Genomic DNA, 14,385 nt, shown 5'->3' with positions numbered 1-14,385 from the left:
CTCAAAAGCTAGCATGTTAATTTGCAATAAACCCAATTACTAATGAGTAAAAATTGTCACTATACTAATGGTTATTGGGTGACTTGGTGTTTTCAATACAGTTCCGTGCTGCCAAGTATTCATATCACAAAATGACAATTGTACCAATACTGCCGAATCTACCCTTCAATGTGAGTTCAGCCCCCCTATCATGAGATAGAGTTACCTCAAACTCACGAGGCTTCCTTAAAATAATAAAGGGGGGGGTTCTTTTTCTCTGCTTTCTGATGCTTTAAATTTTCAAGCTTTTCTCTGTAATTGTACCCCCCAGAACTATCCATGGCCTTAGCGAGAGTGACTGCTGGGATTCTCACGCCATCGCTTGCTGCTAGCAGCTGCGGCTTTAAGGAGAACGCTAAAAATCCCCAAACGATAAAATCCCAGGAGGTGGCAAGTTTCTTAGGAAAGGCCAAGAAAGAACAGCCCAGGAACCCGACCTAGCTTGGCGGGCCGGGAGGTGGCCGCTAGCCTCGGACTGGTGGAGGAGGGGACTGGGCTCGTGAAGGCTGAACCCCGGCCCCACCGCCCGATCGGCAGTGCGCGCGCAGCCCCCCGCAGCTGCGCCCGAGCCTGGGGGCGTGCCGGCTCCCAAGGCACGGGCGGGCGCGGCAGTGGGGAGTCGGCCATGTGACAGGAAGCCCCGGCGCTCCTTCCGGAGCTGCGCGCGCTGCTTCCCCCTCCGCTTGCAGCGTCATCGTGAGGGGCCGGTTTGAATGAGACCCTGAGTGTGGGACGCGCCGGAGCCGTTACCCGCTGACTGACGCCCCCTCCCCCTTCGGGACACGCCGCCCGCCCGCCCGCCATGCCGCTTTTCTCAGGTGAGCCGGGCTCTCCCGCGCTGGCCGGCGCCGGGCCTCCCCCGTGTGCGCGCGCCTGGGGGGCAGCACGGAACAGTCTCGTTAGCCCCGGGGCGGCTCGTGGGCGGTGACCGGGCCGCGTGAGTTACCGAGCGACTGAACAGGCGCAGCGAGGGCCCTGCGTGGGGCGCTCCCGCCTTTCCCTGGTGGGTCACTCGCTTAATTGTTTAATAATATCCCGGAGCGCCAGAAAATGCCCCTAGGGTGGACCCCGGACAGACACTTCCCCCACCCCCGTGGACCCACTTGATAGATTCACTCAGCTCAGAGTGAGCCAGTATAGACAAGCAGCAGCTATCAGGCTTTGAACCAGATGCGCCCCCACTTTATAGTAATCTCCTCTAACCACATTTCCCTAGTTTCCTTATGAGAGTCTCGTGTGGGTCAGTGTCAGAAATGCAAACAAATCACGTCTGCTGCATTCTGTAAATACCGCAGAGCAGTCTGGTGTTTTAGCACTTTCGTGCTCATCAACTTCTCCTGGAGGTTGGGGAGAGGGACACTTCCTGTGCTTTACAAAGGCAAGCAATGTAACAAGTGTGTGCTGTGGGGGTGTATATACAGAGAATTTAAAAACGTTTGATACTGGTTTTACCTATTTGTCTAAACACATTGGTGTTCACCAAACAACAAATAATTCTACTCTCACTTTTCCTAATGTAGGCCCATCAGCCTGTGCTGCTTTTTTTTGTTTGTTTGTTTTTTGAAAGCTGCACTGTATTCTAGTTCATACTAGAGAAGTTTCAGAGTAGCAGCCGTGTTAGTCTGTATCCGCAAAAAGAAGAACAGGAGTACTTGTGGCACCTTAGAGACTAACAAATTTATTAGAGCATAAGCTTTCGTGGACTACAGCCCACTTCTTCGGATGCATATATATGCATCCGAAGAAGTGGGCTGTAGTCCACGAAAGCTTATGCTCTAATAAATTTGTTAGTCTCTAAGGACTTGTGGCACCTTAGAGACTAACAAATTTATTTGCATCCGAAGAAGTGGGCTGTAGTCCACGAAAGCTTATGCTCTAATAAATTTGTTAGTCTCTAAGGTGCCACAAGTCCTCCTGTTCTTCTTTTTACTAGAGAAGTTGCAATTTAGCACAATTGCATCTCATCCCACCCACCGCAGTTTCCACCAAGGAAAGTTACTGGCAAAAGCTGTAAGAGCTGGAAACTCCCACTCTCTGGTGGCTCTCTTGAGGGAGTTGTTGCTGGTGTGTGTGCATTTCACAGTTCAGTTCTCCAAGGCCTGTCAGAACATTTCAGTGCTTGGCCAATGAATTTAAAATGGCACTGTGAATTTATCTATCACCCTGCAACCTCAACTGTGGTTTGCAAATTGGGGGGCCTTGTTTGGAGTTAGTGAATATGGCATCTCAAACTCATTTAAACAATCCATTGTTTCTATTCTGCATGGCCAAAGCATCATTACTTGACCCCCACCTCCATCCCTGATGCTTTTCAGTAGATAGCCTGACTTCTTTGCTTGAATTATTTTAACAACTAAAACAGATTATACAATTTCCTTATCAGGAGCACAGATATTGGGCACTAGTTGATGAGTTGTATGTTGGAAAGTGCTGGAAATTTCTATTACGGTATCTAAAATCATGGAAAAACTTTGTACAGTGTATTTCTATGGATATTAAGTTTTTAAAGATAGTCGTGTCTGAGATTATAAAGTTTATTGTCTTGCAGCATATTTAACATTCAGATTGGATACTCGTGCAATTGATTATTAGCATGGTTTACATAAGAACTTTTTTTTTTTTTTGTACTCCAAAGCCTTTTCTGTTTGAACAAATTGCAAAAATGATTGGCACCTGCCTTTTCAAGAATGAACACTCTGTACTACTCTGCTTAAGGCTACTTATTTGTCATGAGAAACAAATGGGAGAGGTCATGGGTTTATGGCAAAAAAAAAATCACAAATGTATAGAAAAAATTCAGAAGGATAGGCAAATCATGCTCTTTTTACAGATTATTATGTCTGTGTGGAAAAAATTGTTTAAAATCACCCCCTGGTCATTTTCCCATAGTCTGCTATCCTGGACCTATATAAATAATGGAAGATCCTTTATTAAATCACAGCTGCTTTATCCTTTATTGAAAAACCCTAAATTGCTGGTTTGACAGGGACAAACATACTGCCATATCTGATAGAAGCAAAATTGTTGTGGCTATCATGAATTTTCCTGATAGAGTGTATTTATAGAGTATGCTGTGTCTGTGTTTTCAACGAAGTAGTAACATTCTGAAATAATTTTTAGAAATATACAACAGAATTTGATATAACCCACTGGCTGAAGATTTACAGTTCCACTGGAAAACCATGCTGTTTCTCTGCCATGGGTCAGTGATGGATTAGCCTAGCAACAGTTGCTATGCTATGCCATGAATGGATTCCAGCTCTACTGCTAAGGAGTCAATTGCCTATAATATGTAAATGACTGGAGCTGCAGGACATTCCTATTATGTCCAACTACACTGAGCTAAAATCATTTTGTGATTGTACTGTACCAGCATTAAAGCATTTAACGGTGGTGGTGTAACTGGGGCTACAAAGTTAATGTGCCACTGAGATAAAGCAAGATAGTCTGTCTGGGTACATATTTGACATGTGCAGTGTGCAATTTCATGTAAATAACCTTTGTCACCAGAAGTATTAGTTTTGTTTTGGACGAACATAGGGTTATCCCACACAGAATTATACTAACTGACCCATGATTGATAATAGTTGCAATCAGCGTGGTCCGTAGATTGGGGGGGATTAACTTTCTAATGACTTCTTAAGATTGGACAGAGAAATAGTTTTGCTTGGTTTTATTGTGAAACATGAATCTTGAATAATCTCTTCAAACTTGTTGGTAGCCAACCTGAAACTGAACGTATGGTGGGGGGGGGCTAAGGTCTTTCTTAGGTAAAATATTATATACTCATAGTTAATTCTAGAAACTAAATAAACTCATGTGGAAGAGAATGATCCACATATGTAATGCATTGTTTTTGCAGTGAATGTAAAATGGGGGAAAGAGAAATTTGATGGTGTAGAGCTGAATACTGATGAACCTCCAATGGTGTTCAAGGCTCAGCTTTTCGCATTAACTGGAGTTCAGCCAGACAGACAGAAAGTTGTGGTGAAGGGAGGAGCTCTAAAGGTAGAAATCACCAATAATTTCCTTGTATTTGTCTAATTCTGTTTATATTCTTACTGCTGGTCTTTTGATTAAACATTAATCAAACATTAATGTTACAAATGTATAAATGTATGACCATGAACAGTTCAGAAAACACGTAGTATGATGTGTTGATGCTGTAGGTCTGTTGCTTATTACTGGAAAATGTTTTTCAAAATACAGGTTGATTAAATTGTGGTCAACACAAACAGTATTTCAAAACTTTTCCCCACGCCTTTGGTTTTTCTTTGTTGCTTAAGAATTTAACAGCACTTTCTATCTGTATACCTCAGTTACGAATTTTAGCTTGTTTCTGAATTGCAGGCCAGTGAAAACAATCCAGAACAGACAGTGCATCTCTGCCATACACTTTTTATGCCAATATGACTTAATTTGGTCAATTTGCCTTATTTCCCTTCATTCTGAAACAGATATTGGAGCTGACTTTTTGTAAAACTATCAAGAGCCATCTAGAAAAGAGTACCTTGCTGTTTTTAGTTTAGATTGACACAAGATTGGAAAAAGAATAGTCTCTAGTAAAGTGTCGACACTTTGCTATAATGTGCTGTTCAGAGACAAATGACTGATGTTGGTGAAAGCATCAGTTAGCCTTTTGAGTCTTCTAAAAATACTGTAAGACAGTAACACAATCCTTTTCTTCCCTTCAAACATAGGATGATGAGTGGGGCAACATCAAAATCAAGAATGTAAGTATCAAAAATTCACTTGCATATTGGTAAACTGCTTAAAACTTGATCATTTTATTATAGTGATGGTCTTTTTAAGAGTCTCTCATTACTTCCATCATAAGTGGGGTGATAGTCTTATGACTTTCAGGAAAAGATAGGAACGCCATAGTGAATAATGGGAGACACAATCAAAATTGTCATAGGCTTTGTTTTGTAACCACAGTGGCCTTTACATTTTCTGCTTTTAGACTAACAATTTTAGGATGTAGTTGTCTTACCTAAGCATAATTTTCAAAATCTCCACACTGGGTCTCCTTACATTTGTTCTCTGGGAATATGGTGAGAGAACCTTGTGAGCTAGGACCTATGGGGAAATGACAATGTCTTCCTGATATGCTTTGAGAATTTTTTTTTATTGCATTTTACATTGATAGCCACTACTCACTCAATTGCTCTCCTAGGATTGTTTCTCTGGTATAGGGTCTGTACTGCTTTCATGCACCACACTGATGAGGTTTATCTGCTATTTTTCCACTCCCGGGGTAATGCAAGAGATTCTTGTGATTTTGTTTTTGTTCTTTCCCTGTAGCCTACTAGCACTTTTACTCAACACATCCATGTTATTTATCCAATATTCTGCCTGACCAGGGAAAGGCAGTGGTTGCTCCTGAGCTCTCCTTGATGGTTCTCTCCTTTCTTGCAGGAACTTGGTAGTTCCTTTCTCTTAGCTTCAGCAGCAGTCTGGTAGGGAGGGGATCTTTTATGAACAAACAGGGGAAAGTTGCTTGATTCCCCTAGCCTGGCGGTAGCTCTCCAGCACTAGTATGCAGTATCAGCAGGGTGGTGCAGTAGATCAAAGAGCTATGGCAAAGGCACTTGCATACTATTGTGTTGAGGGCTAGACAGGTAAAATTCTGGTCTTGCATTGTGTACCAGGTGCTGGTAGCCTTCCTCCAATAATCTAATCACACTTCAGGATAACTTCAAGAATTTATACTACTTGGGGTGAGTCTCTGGGTACTTACTACTAATTTTTTGATATACCCCTTTCATCACCAGCATCATACTTTCAAACACTGACCTGTTGGTCGAAGGGGAAGGAAATGTCTATGGTGTGGAGCCACCCAGGTTGTCACGATGGCAAGCTCCTTTTGCACACACTGGTCCAGGAAAGGTCATAGCACCAGTACCTTTCTCCCCTAAGTGTCCACCTCTTGTTCTCTGGACAATACTGTGGAGCATCCCCAACCCATTTTCCCCTCATATCTATGCCATATTGGCCACCCTTGATGAAATATTTCTCACTTCCTCAAATAGCTCCCCTGTCCTCAGAGGTGGTATCTCGCTCTTCCCCCTCCTCTTAGTATTCCCCTCCCAAGAGAACACACAGATCCAAAACCCACAAGCCAGTCTTCATGGTAGTAAATTCAACAAGATCCTTCTCAAGCTTCCTCAAATCCTTAGCCAAAGAAGGGTGAATTTCTTCCTATTCAGAGTAGTCTGAACTTGAATAATTAGCAATTTTTGCACACATGCATGTGGAGATTCTCGTAAACTTTATTTTATTCTTTCAAATCTGAACATAGTTCCGGCTTTTAACTTCTTGAGGCCCAAGATCAAAGAAAAGGAGGATAAAGTAATTTCCCTTGTACAGTACTGGAGTATGAAAGACTTTTGACTCTGAAGGGTCAAAAACGGAGGGAGTTTTCATTTAAGGGTATTCTGTGGTTCCTTAATTGTTTTAGTCATAATTGGAACCTGATGTTAGTTAAAGCTGTTTGTTAGAAAGATCTTGGCTACTGACTGATATAGTGTCCAGGCCAATGGAAATTTGCATAAAAAATACTAAGAAATTTTTCCTATTGTGCATTTTCTACATAATTACAAAGTTAGTAGTACTGTTTAGAGATTAATGGACTAAAATCTTTTTCTTAGTTTTCATGAAGGAAAGGTGATTCATAATTCAATATAAATATAATAGAATAAAGCAATAGATTCACTTCATTTTTTGTTTCATTGGTTATCTTTGTCTTTAGAAACAATAATGCAGTATCAAATAGACATTGTAAGAGAACACTTAGTTTACCTCCAATAGGAGATATCCGAAATTACTAAATTTTAGAGGTATGCAGATTTCTACCTTTCTTGCACTTGTATTTTATGGATGTTCTTTAATGTGTCTGCTTATATCTGTTGTATTACAGGGGATGACCTTATTAATGATGGGCTCTGCAGAGGCACTCCCTGAGGAACCGGTAGCTCGACCTGTCTTTGTAGAAGACATGACGGAAGAGCAGTTAGCCTCAGCTGTAAGCATATTTTGTACCTCAGATTCCTGTTATCTTTTGGATAACTGCACTTTTCAGTGTATTTATAATGTTTATTTAAAAGTGGATCGTAAACTATAACTTATTTACTTACTTCTAATATCTAACAAACCTGAAGGTGTTGACAATGTAATGTGACTTTGGAAGAAATGGTAAAAAGTTTGCTTTAATTTATAGCTCATTTAACTAATATCATTTGGCTTGAACCAATCTTATCATGGGGAGGCATATCGTAGAACCTCAGAGTTATGAACACCAGAGTTACGAACTGACCAGTCAACCACACACCTCATTTGGAACCAGAAGTACACAATCAGGCAGCAGCACTAAAGGAAAAATAAGCCAATACAATACTGTGTTAAATGTAAACTACTAAAAAAAAAAAAGGAAAGAAGCATTTTTCTTCTGCACAGTAGAGTTTTAAAACTATATTAAGTCAGTTGTAAACTTTTAAAAAACAACCATAACATTTTTTTCAGAATTATGAACAACCTCCGTTCCCACGGTGTTCATAACTCTCAGGTTCTACTGTAGTACAAACTTCCAAGATGTGGCTCAGGAAAGGCATCTGAAGCTAGACTTGTATCGTCCTTGTGTTTTTGATCCTGGGCTTCTCTTGAACAAAGACTACTAGTAGTGTCAAATTATTTGGTGGCTTTTTTTATATTTATAATAGTGCACCCTAAAAATATCCTAGTCTCCTTATGTGAACATTGGTTCCCAGTTGAAAATTTTGAAACTCTTTTTTTTTAAAACTAGAACAGGAGTACTTGTGGCACCTTAGAGACTAACAAATTTATTAGAGCATAAGCTTTTGTGGACTGAAAGCTTATGCTCTAATAAATTTGTTAGTCTCTAAGGTGCCACAGGTACTCCTGTTCTTTTTGCGGATACAGACTAACACGGCTGCTCCTCTGAAACCTTTTTTAAAACTGTTGGAGTAGAAGGAATCTTCTTTGTGAGAGGAGGATCTGTTGTGGGGGAGGGGGAGAATTGACTTAATGTTTGAAAACAAAAGTTTCCTTAGTTCGGGTTGTATTTTTTTTCTTAATAACTTGAATAGTTTTGTTTGTCCTTAATCCGAACTAGAAGCTCTTTATGGTATTTTTTTAATTAACACAAAACAGCCAACATGACTTTTGAACACAGAACTATTGTTCCACATGTACAGTAGCCAATTATAAATAGCTATATGATGATGGCTTTGTAATTTAGGACTGACATGTATTTTAATACTTACGTAAGAGCCGCCTATGGTCTAAGAGGAAAATAATTGATACTTAAATTATATATACCTATGAGACTAGAGCTATCCAGCCACTTAGTCTAACTATAAATAATAGAAGTGAACAAGGAGACATATCAATCTTGGATCAAATTTGAAGGACTTTACATGTTTTTTTCTCTTACCAAATTGTATGTCCCTGAATTTTTGACATCTGAATTTCAAATATGCCTATTCTGTTTTTTTAACAGACACACTAACACAGATTGTGTAGCTAGATTAATGCTTTTTCCCCAAAATTTATCCAAATGCATAATTGACTCATTTTGTACAAATCAATTTTTTCTGATATCTGGCTCACTTTTTATTAAATAAGCTTTACAAAATATCATAATGTATTTGTGCAATTATTTCTAATGGTTCCTGAAATTGTTATGGTCCAGTTGTTACAGTAGTATGACCATTTTCTTTGTTTAAGAAGTTAGATCAATATTTTTAAAATGTAAACTTCAGGACCTCAGAAATTCAAAAAACTTTAACTCCTCCCTGTAAACTAGTGATAAAGCAAAAATAATATTTTAACAATTTAACTATGGATTTCATTACTTTTCAGAGTTCTGCTGAGAACATAGACATTGTTTTAACATTGATTTGATTATATTACAACTATCATTAAAAACATGTATGCAAGATTATCAAGGCAATCAGCAAGAAAAAAGATATTTTAAAGTTTGAATTTGATTATAATTGGAACCTCTGTAAATGTCTTCCTTTTAGGAGATTTGCCCTCTAAATTTCATTCTGTTCACTATACCAAAACATAAACAAAAATAAAATGAAGCACTCTTGAATGTTTTTAAAAGCACTAAAGTGCACCAAAATGTGTAGTACTTCAAACTAACAAGATAATAGAACTAAAAATAAATACTTTAATAAATCTATTGATTCAAATTTATTTTTGTAGATAAAATTTGATGTAACATGATAGTTGATCAGGTTTCTTTAATTGCAGATCTGTCCTAACAAGCTACTGTCTGAGTTACAGTATTTATACCAAAATAATTTAAAATGTCTCTTAAATCTTCAAGCACCATGTATATTTCCTTGGCAGATGGAGTTACCATGTGGTTTGACAAATCTTGGCAACACTTGTTACATGAATGCTACAGTTCAGTGTATCCGCTCTGTGCCAGAACTGAAAGAGGCCCTTAAGAGGTAGGGTTCAGTACAAAAGTATTAAGATTAAAATTGTTTTCTTTGGATTATGAAGTGTCTGTTGTGTAAAATTGTCGTCTTAATAGAGTTACAGACTAATAGAATCATTGTGTTGGTTACATCTTTTTCCTTACTAAGAAGTCAAAGCAGCTGCATATTTATAGAAGCTAAAATATTTTTAATAGAGAATTGGTTCTGTCTCCTAAAAAAGTTCACATCCAAATTCTGATCCAGTCTACTGCAAATAAGACTTCACAAAACTGTTTAGGCAGGTTGCTGAACTTTGATCATCTACTCTTCTTGGGTTTATGTATGTTCTGTTTTCGTCTAAAGTATTATGATCTTTCCTAAAAACAAACAAACAAAAACCTGTGCTATGCATTTAACTTAAGAAACAGTCCTGTTCCTTTGCAAAAACACTTTTCCATAACTCTGTCCACTAGTTTGTTTGCAAACTGTCCAATTACAGATTATATAGCTTGTGATGTTCAGTATGTTACATTTTGTTGGCAACACAATGAAAGATTGTTTTATAAATCCACAAGCATTTTTTTTAGTACACTTGGTACTTTCTAATTTTCCTGAGGTGTGGAAACAACCAATTTCTACACTGATTTAATTGTGAGTAATGCATGAAGGATTTTGCTACTGTCTTGAAAGTCAACAAGATAAATAAATCTGTTCTTCCAGACTTACCTTTGGAGAATTCCAGTGACCGAGCCAACAGGCATACAATATGAGAGGTCTTTAACATTCAAGAATTGTGGGAATAATGGTCATTTAGGCAGGATTACTTCACTCATGTAGAATGATCAAACTCTTGACACTTCTGCACTTGACTTGATTTCCCCAGTACTCCTGAGTGAATTCTGTGATCACCCTTCAGCTCTCTTACCCCCCTTCCCCCCCCCAATATCCCGGGATGTGGATTCGGCGGTGAGGCTGCGCTCGACCCTGAAACAGCGTGAGGGCCAGGCCTATCCCAGAAAACACCCCAGGGCCCTGCCCCTCTGTACCAGCTGTGGACAGGCAGGCTTAGCACAGCAGGATCCAAGTATGGAAGGGATTGAGGTGTGGGTTAAGAGGGTTCTGGGTGGGGCAGTTTGGGTGCAGGCAGGTCAGTGGGGGGTCCGGATGTGATGGGGGATGGGGTTACAGCTGCAGGGGCAATGGGACTATGCAGCGAGTCAGGTGAAGGTGGTTGGGGCTCAGTGGGGGGGGGGGGCTTAGTGGTGTGGCAGGGGGTTTGGATGCTGGGAGAGTGGGGCTGGGGGTGGTGGTGGTCCGGATGCAGCTGGTTGGGGCTCAGTGCAGTGGGGGTCCAGGTGAATAGGGAGTGAGGCTTGCAGTATGGGTTCAAATGCGGGGGGCCCACCAGGGGGTGGGGCTTGGTGGGGAGACGGTCTGGGTGCAGCGTTGGGGGGTTTGGATGTAGGGGGAGGAGCTTGCTGGGGGTCTAGATGCAGGGATGGTTGGCGGGGGCGGGGTGAGGCTCAGTGTGGATGTCTGGGTATGGGGGCTTCCACTTGCACGGGGGTTGGATGGACAGGGGAGCAGCTCCCTGTACAGTGACCCCTCCCCATGCAGCTGAGGAGAGATGGGGGTAGGAAGTGGTGGGGGAGGGGTGCAGAGCTTCCTGCAGTTGGGGGAGGTTTCTGGGGGTGGGTCTGACCCAGCCCCAGCCACTCCGTGCAGGGAAAGTGTGCTCCTCCCCCAGCCCAGATGGGACTGCAAGCTGATCCCATTGCAGGGTAGGAGCTACCAGGTGGACCTGGGGAGGGCCAGGTGCAGGGTGGGGTTGAGACTTGGGTGGGGGAAGATTGGGAGGGGTCTGAGTCAGGGGTGGGGGGAAGTCTGTATGCATGGGGGTTGGGTGGACTGGGGGTGGGTCTGACCAAGCACCACCTGGGGAGTCCCCAAGCCCCCTGTCCTCCCACAGTAATTTAGCTCACTATTGGCTGCCCCAGGTGCCTGAAAGGATGCGCCTGAGCTGCTGGGGAGTGGCACATGATCCCTCTTGCAGCTTCCCTTTGATTCCCTGTCAGAGAGTAATTTTTCTGCAGGGAAACAAAGAAATCTGCAGGGGACATGAGTTCTGCATCCACACAGTCATGCAGAATTCCCCCAGGAGTAACATGTACAGTAATACTAATTATCCAAATACTTATTCAAATTAATTGCCTTCCATTCTATTAAATAATCAAGATTTGACTGTTAAAGTAATGAGTCTGGTATCAACGTTGCCTGGTATTAACTTTGATAGCTATTTCTAGGCTGTAAAATTTACACATCTAACTACACTGGAAAACTGTTCAGAAATAATCTTAGGGGGAAATCCCATAAATCTTAATTTCAGTCAGGAAATCTTTTTCACACTTAGTTTTAGTGCTGTATTTAGTATCTTAAATATTACATGGGTGAGTGTCAAGATATAGCCTATAAAACTGGCAGGATGCAATAAAAGGTGGCAGTATTCTATTTGCTGGGAAACCAGCCCTGGAAAAAGACAAATTCACTGCTCTGAATGGTGTTTGCAGGACTCACCCTCTCTCTTCTTTCTTGATGGCAGTACAAAAGGATAGTGAGGAGGGAAGTAAAGCTGAGTTAGCTCAGCTGGGCAAGCTTAGTTTCACTTCACATCAACTATCCCATTGAGGCCTCTAGGAGCGTCGTCCCCCTTTAGCTTCCCATGGTTGATATACCTCTTTCTGATGAAAGGGATACTCTCCCTGGTCCTTCCTGACATCAATTTTTGTGGAAGCCAGGTCCAAGGTTGAAATAAGAGAAGCACAGATCCCTCTTCCTATCTTGGAGGAGCCTGTTTCCTCAGAGCTCCTCCTCTACGTACTAAAGTTAGGGCTCATTAGGAAGAGGAATCTGATATAGGAGTAGCAGGAGAGGCTCCCAGACTTGCCCAGCAGTGAGTGAAGCAGCAGCATCACCTGACAGAAAATATGTACCTGACCTACTCCTCCTTAAAGAAAGATCTGTTCCATCCATTACTTCCCTCTGAGTGGAGCAGGGAAGAAAGGGTGCCCACCAGCTCTATAAATTGTATTCAAAATTTATTTTAAGAGCATAAGAACTACCATACTGGGTCAGACCATGGTCCATCTTGTCCAGTATCCTGTCTCCAATAGTGGCGCATACCCGAACTTCAGGCGCAATGTACAGAACAGGGCAGTTATCAAGTGATCCATCCTTGTCTTGCTCTCCCAGCTTCTGTTAGTCAGAGGTTTAGGGTTGCCTCCACCATGGGTTTCAGTCCCTGATCATCTTGGCTAGTAGACCTACCCTCCGTGAACGTACCTAGTTCTTTTTTTAACCCAGTTATACTTCTGGCTATCACAGCATCTCATGGCAGTGATCTCCACAGGTTAGTTGTACATTGTGTGAAAAAGTACTTCCTCTTGTTTGTATTGAACCTGCTGCCTATTAATTTCATTGGGTGACCCCTATTTTTTGTATTGTGTGAAAAGATAAAGAACACTTCTGTATTCACTCTTCCTACATCATTTATGATTTTATAGACCTCTATCATATCCCCCCCTTAGTCATCTCTTTTTCTTAAAACTGAACTAATCTCTTTAGTCTCTCCTCATGGAAGTCATTCCAAACCCTTGATCATTTTTGCCTTTCTCTAACTTTTTCCAGTTCTACTAAATGCTTTTTGAGATGGGGTGACCAGAACTGGACACAATATTCAAGTTGTGGGCACACCATGATTTATAGTAGCATTACGATATTTTCCATTTTATGTTCTATCCTTTTCCTATAGTTCCTAACATGCTGTTATCCTTTACAAACGCTGCACGTTGAGCGGAAGTTTTCAGAGAACTATCCACAGTGACTCTAAATATCTTAATCTCGTAAGATGGAAGAAGTTGCATTGGATATTTCAGAAATTTCTAAGGAGTAACTCCTGCATGTGCTCCCTCTTTCCTGTGCTTTTCTAAAATACATTCTTCTCCTTGGTAGAAATCAGGATTGAACACACCAGAAATGTGCCCCATCTTGTTCCATGCTTTTGGTGCACGTTCTTTCCCCTCCACCCCCACCCCTACCCCCCAGCTGGCTGGGAACCTGCTTGGGGACATGAACTTCTTTTGTTTATTTACTCTCTTGTCCCCATTCTCTTCCCCTTGCAACACTCCATTGTTTCATAAGAGGGAGATGTGTGACAATAGCTACCAGAACTAGTGATCTCCCCATAGCTTTGATCTGCTTTAACCACTGAGTGTGGCTATTCCTCCCCACCTTGGCTCAAATCATTTTAGGAAGCAGATGTTGCTCCCATGTGAAGCAGTAGAAACCTGTGGTTAGGCAAGTATTCAGCCTTACTTTTCATGTGCTAAGCAAGGAAAGGCTCTTCCAAGAAACAGGAAGAGAAGGGGGACAGAATTAAATGGAAGAAGAGTGTATGCAAAAGTACATAGAATTAAAATCAACTTTTTAATTTATTTTTCATTTACCCTTGAGCAAAAGTGCTTTGAGGGATGCCAGCCTTTCCTTTGCTTCAGCACAATTATAGCAGAAATGATGGTTGGGGGGGGGGTGTCACCTCAAAGTTCAGTGAATCTCCCCAGAACCCTTTTTCAGAATGTTTTTTAATTTCTATCTGACCATTTTATCCACTCCCCTCTTTTGCGAATTAAAAACCTGTTGTTTATTTTAAAAAAAATATTTTATATGATTTAGTTTAATTACATGCAAATTATCTGAATCTTTTAGGTATGCCGGTGCCTTAAGAGCTTCAGGAGAAATGGCCTCTGCTCAGTATATTACTGCAGGTCAGTATTTGGATTAGAACACTGTTTTTGCTATTATGTAACTTTACCTCTTGGCAGCTGGAGTCCAGGATTGT

The 14,385-nt window shown here is 41.2% G+C and overlaps 1 protein-coding gene across 3 annotated transcripts in view; it reads left to right on the top strand.

The window, feature by feature from the left end:
- The first annotated feature begins 595 nt into the window (after positions 1–595).
- USP14 (ubiquitin specific peptidase 14) overlaps positions 596–14,385 on the top strand; it is a 32,754-nt gene continuing 18,964 nt past the window's right edge. For 2 of the 3 annotated variants that reach the window (XM_005309501.5, XM_042854810.2), the window contains exons 1-6: positions 596–857; positions 3,902–4,047; positions 4,740–4,772; positions 6,959–7,063; positions 9,418–9,521; positions 14,253–14,311. In XM_005309501.5, the coding sequence (XP_005309558.1) occupies positions 842–857; positions 3,902–4,047; positions 4,740–4,772; positions 6,959–7,063; positions 9,418–9,521; positions 14,253–14,311 (463 nt within the window). In that variant the 5' untranslated portion in view covers positions 596–841. Of the gene's footprint in view, positions 1,043–3,901; positions 4,048–4,739; positions 4,773–6,958; positions 7,064–9,417; positions 9,522–14,252; positions 14,312–14,385 lie in introns of all 3 variants that reach the window. The other variant, XM_042854809.2, reaches the window with a different exon arrangement.

This window comes from Chrysemys picta, chromosome 2 (assembly GCF_011386835.1).
Source record: "Chrysemys picta bellii isolate R12L10 chromosome 2, ASM1138683v2, whole genome shotgun sequence".
Lineage (NCBI taxonomy): Eukaryota > Metazoa > Chordata > Testudines > Emydidae > Chrysemys > Chrysemys picta.
This window is presented reverse-complemented; position numbering and strand designations above follow the sequence as displayed.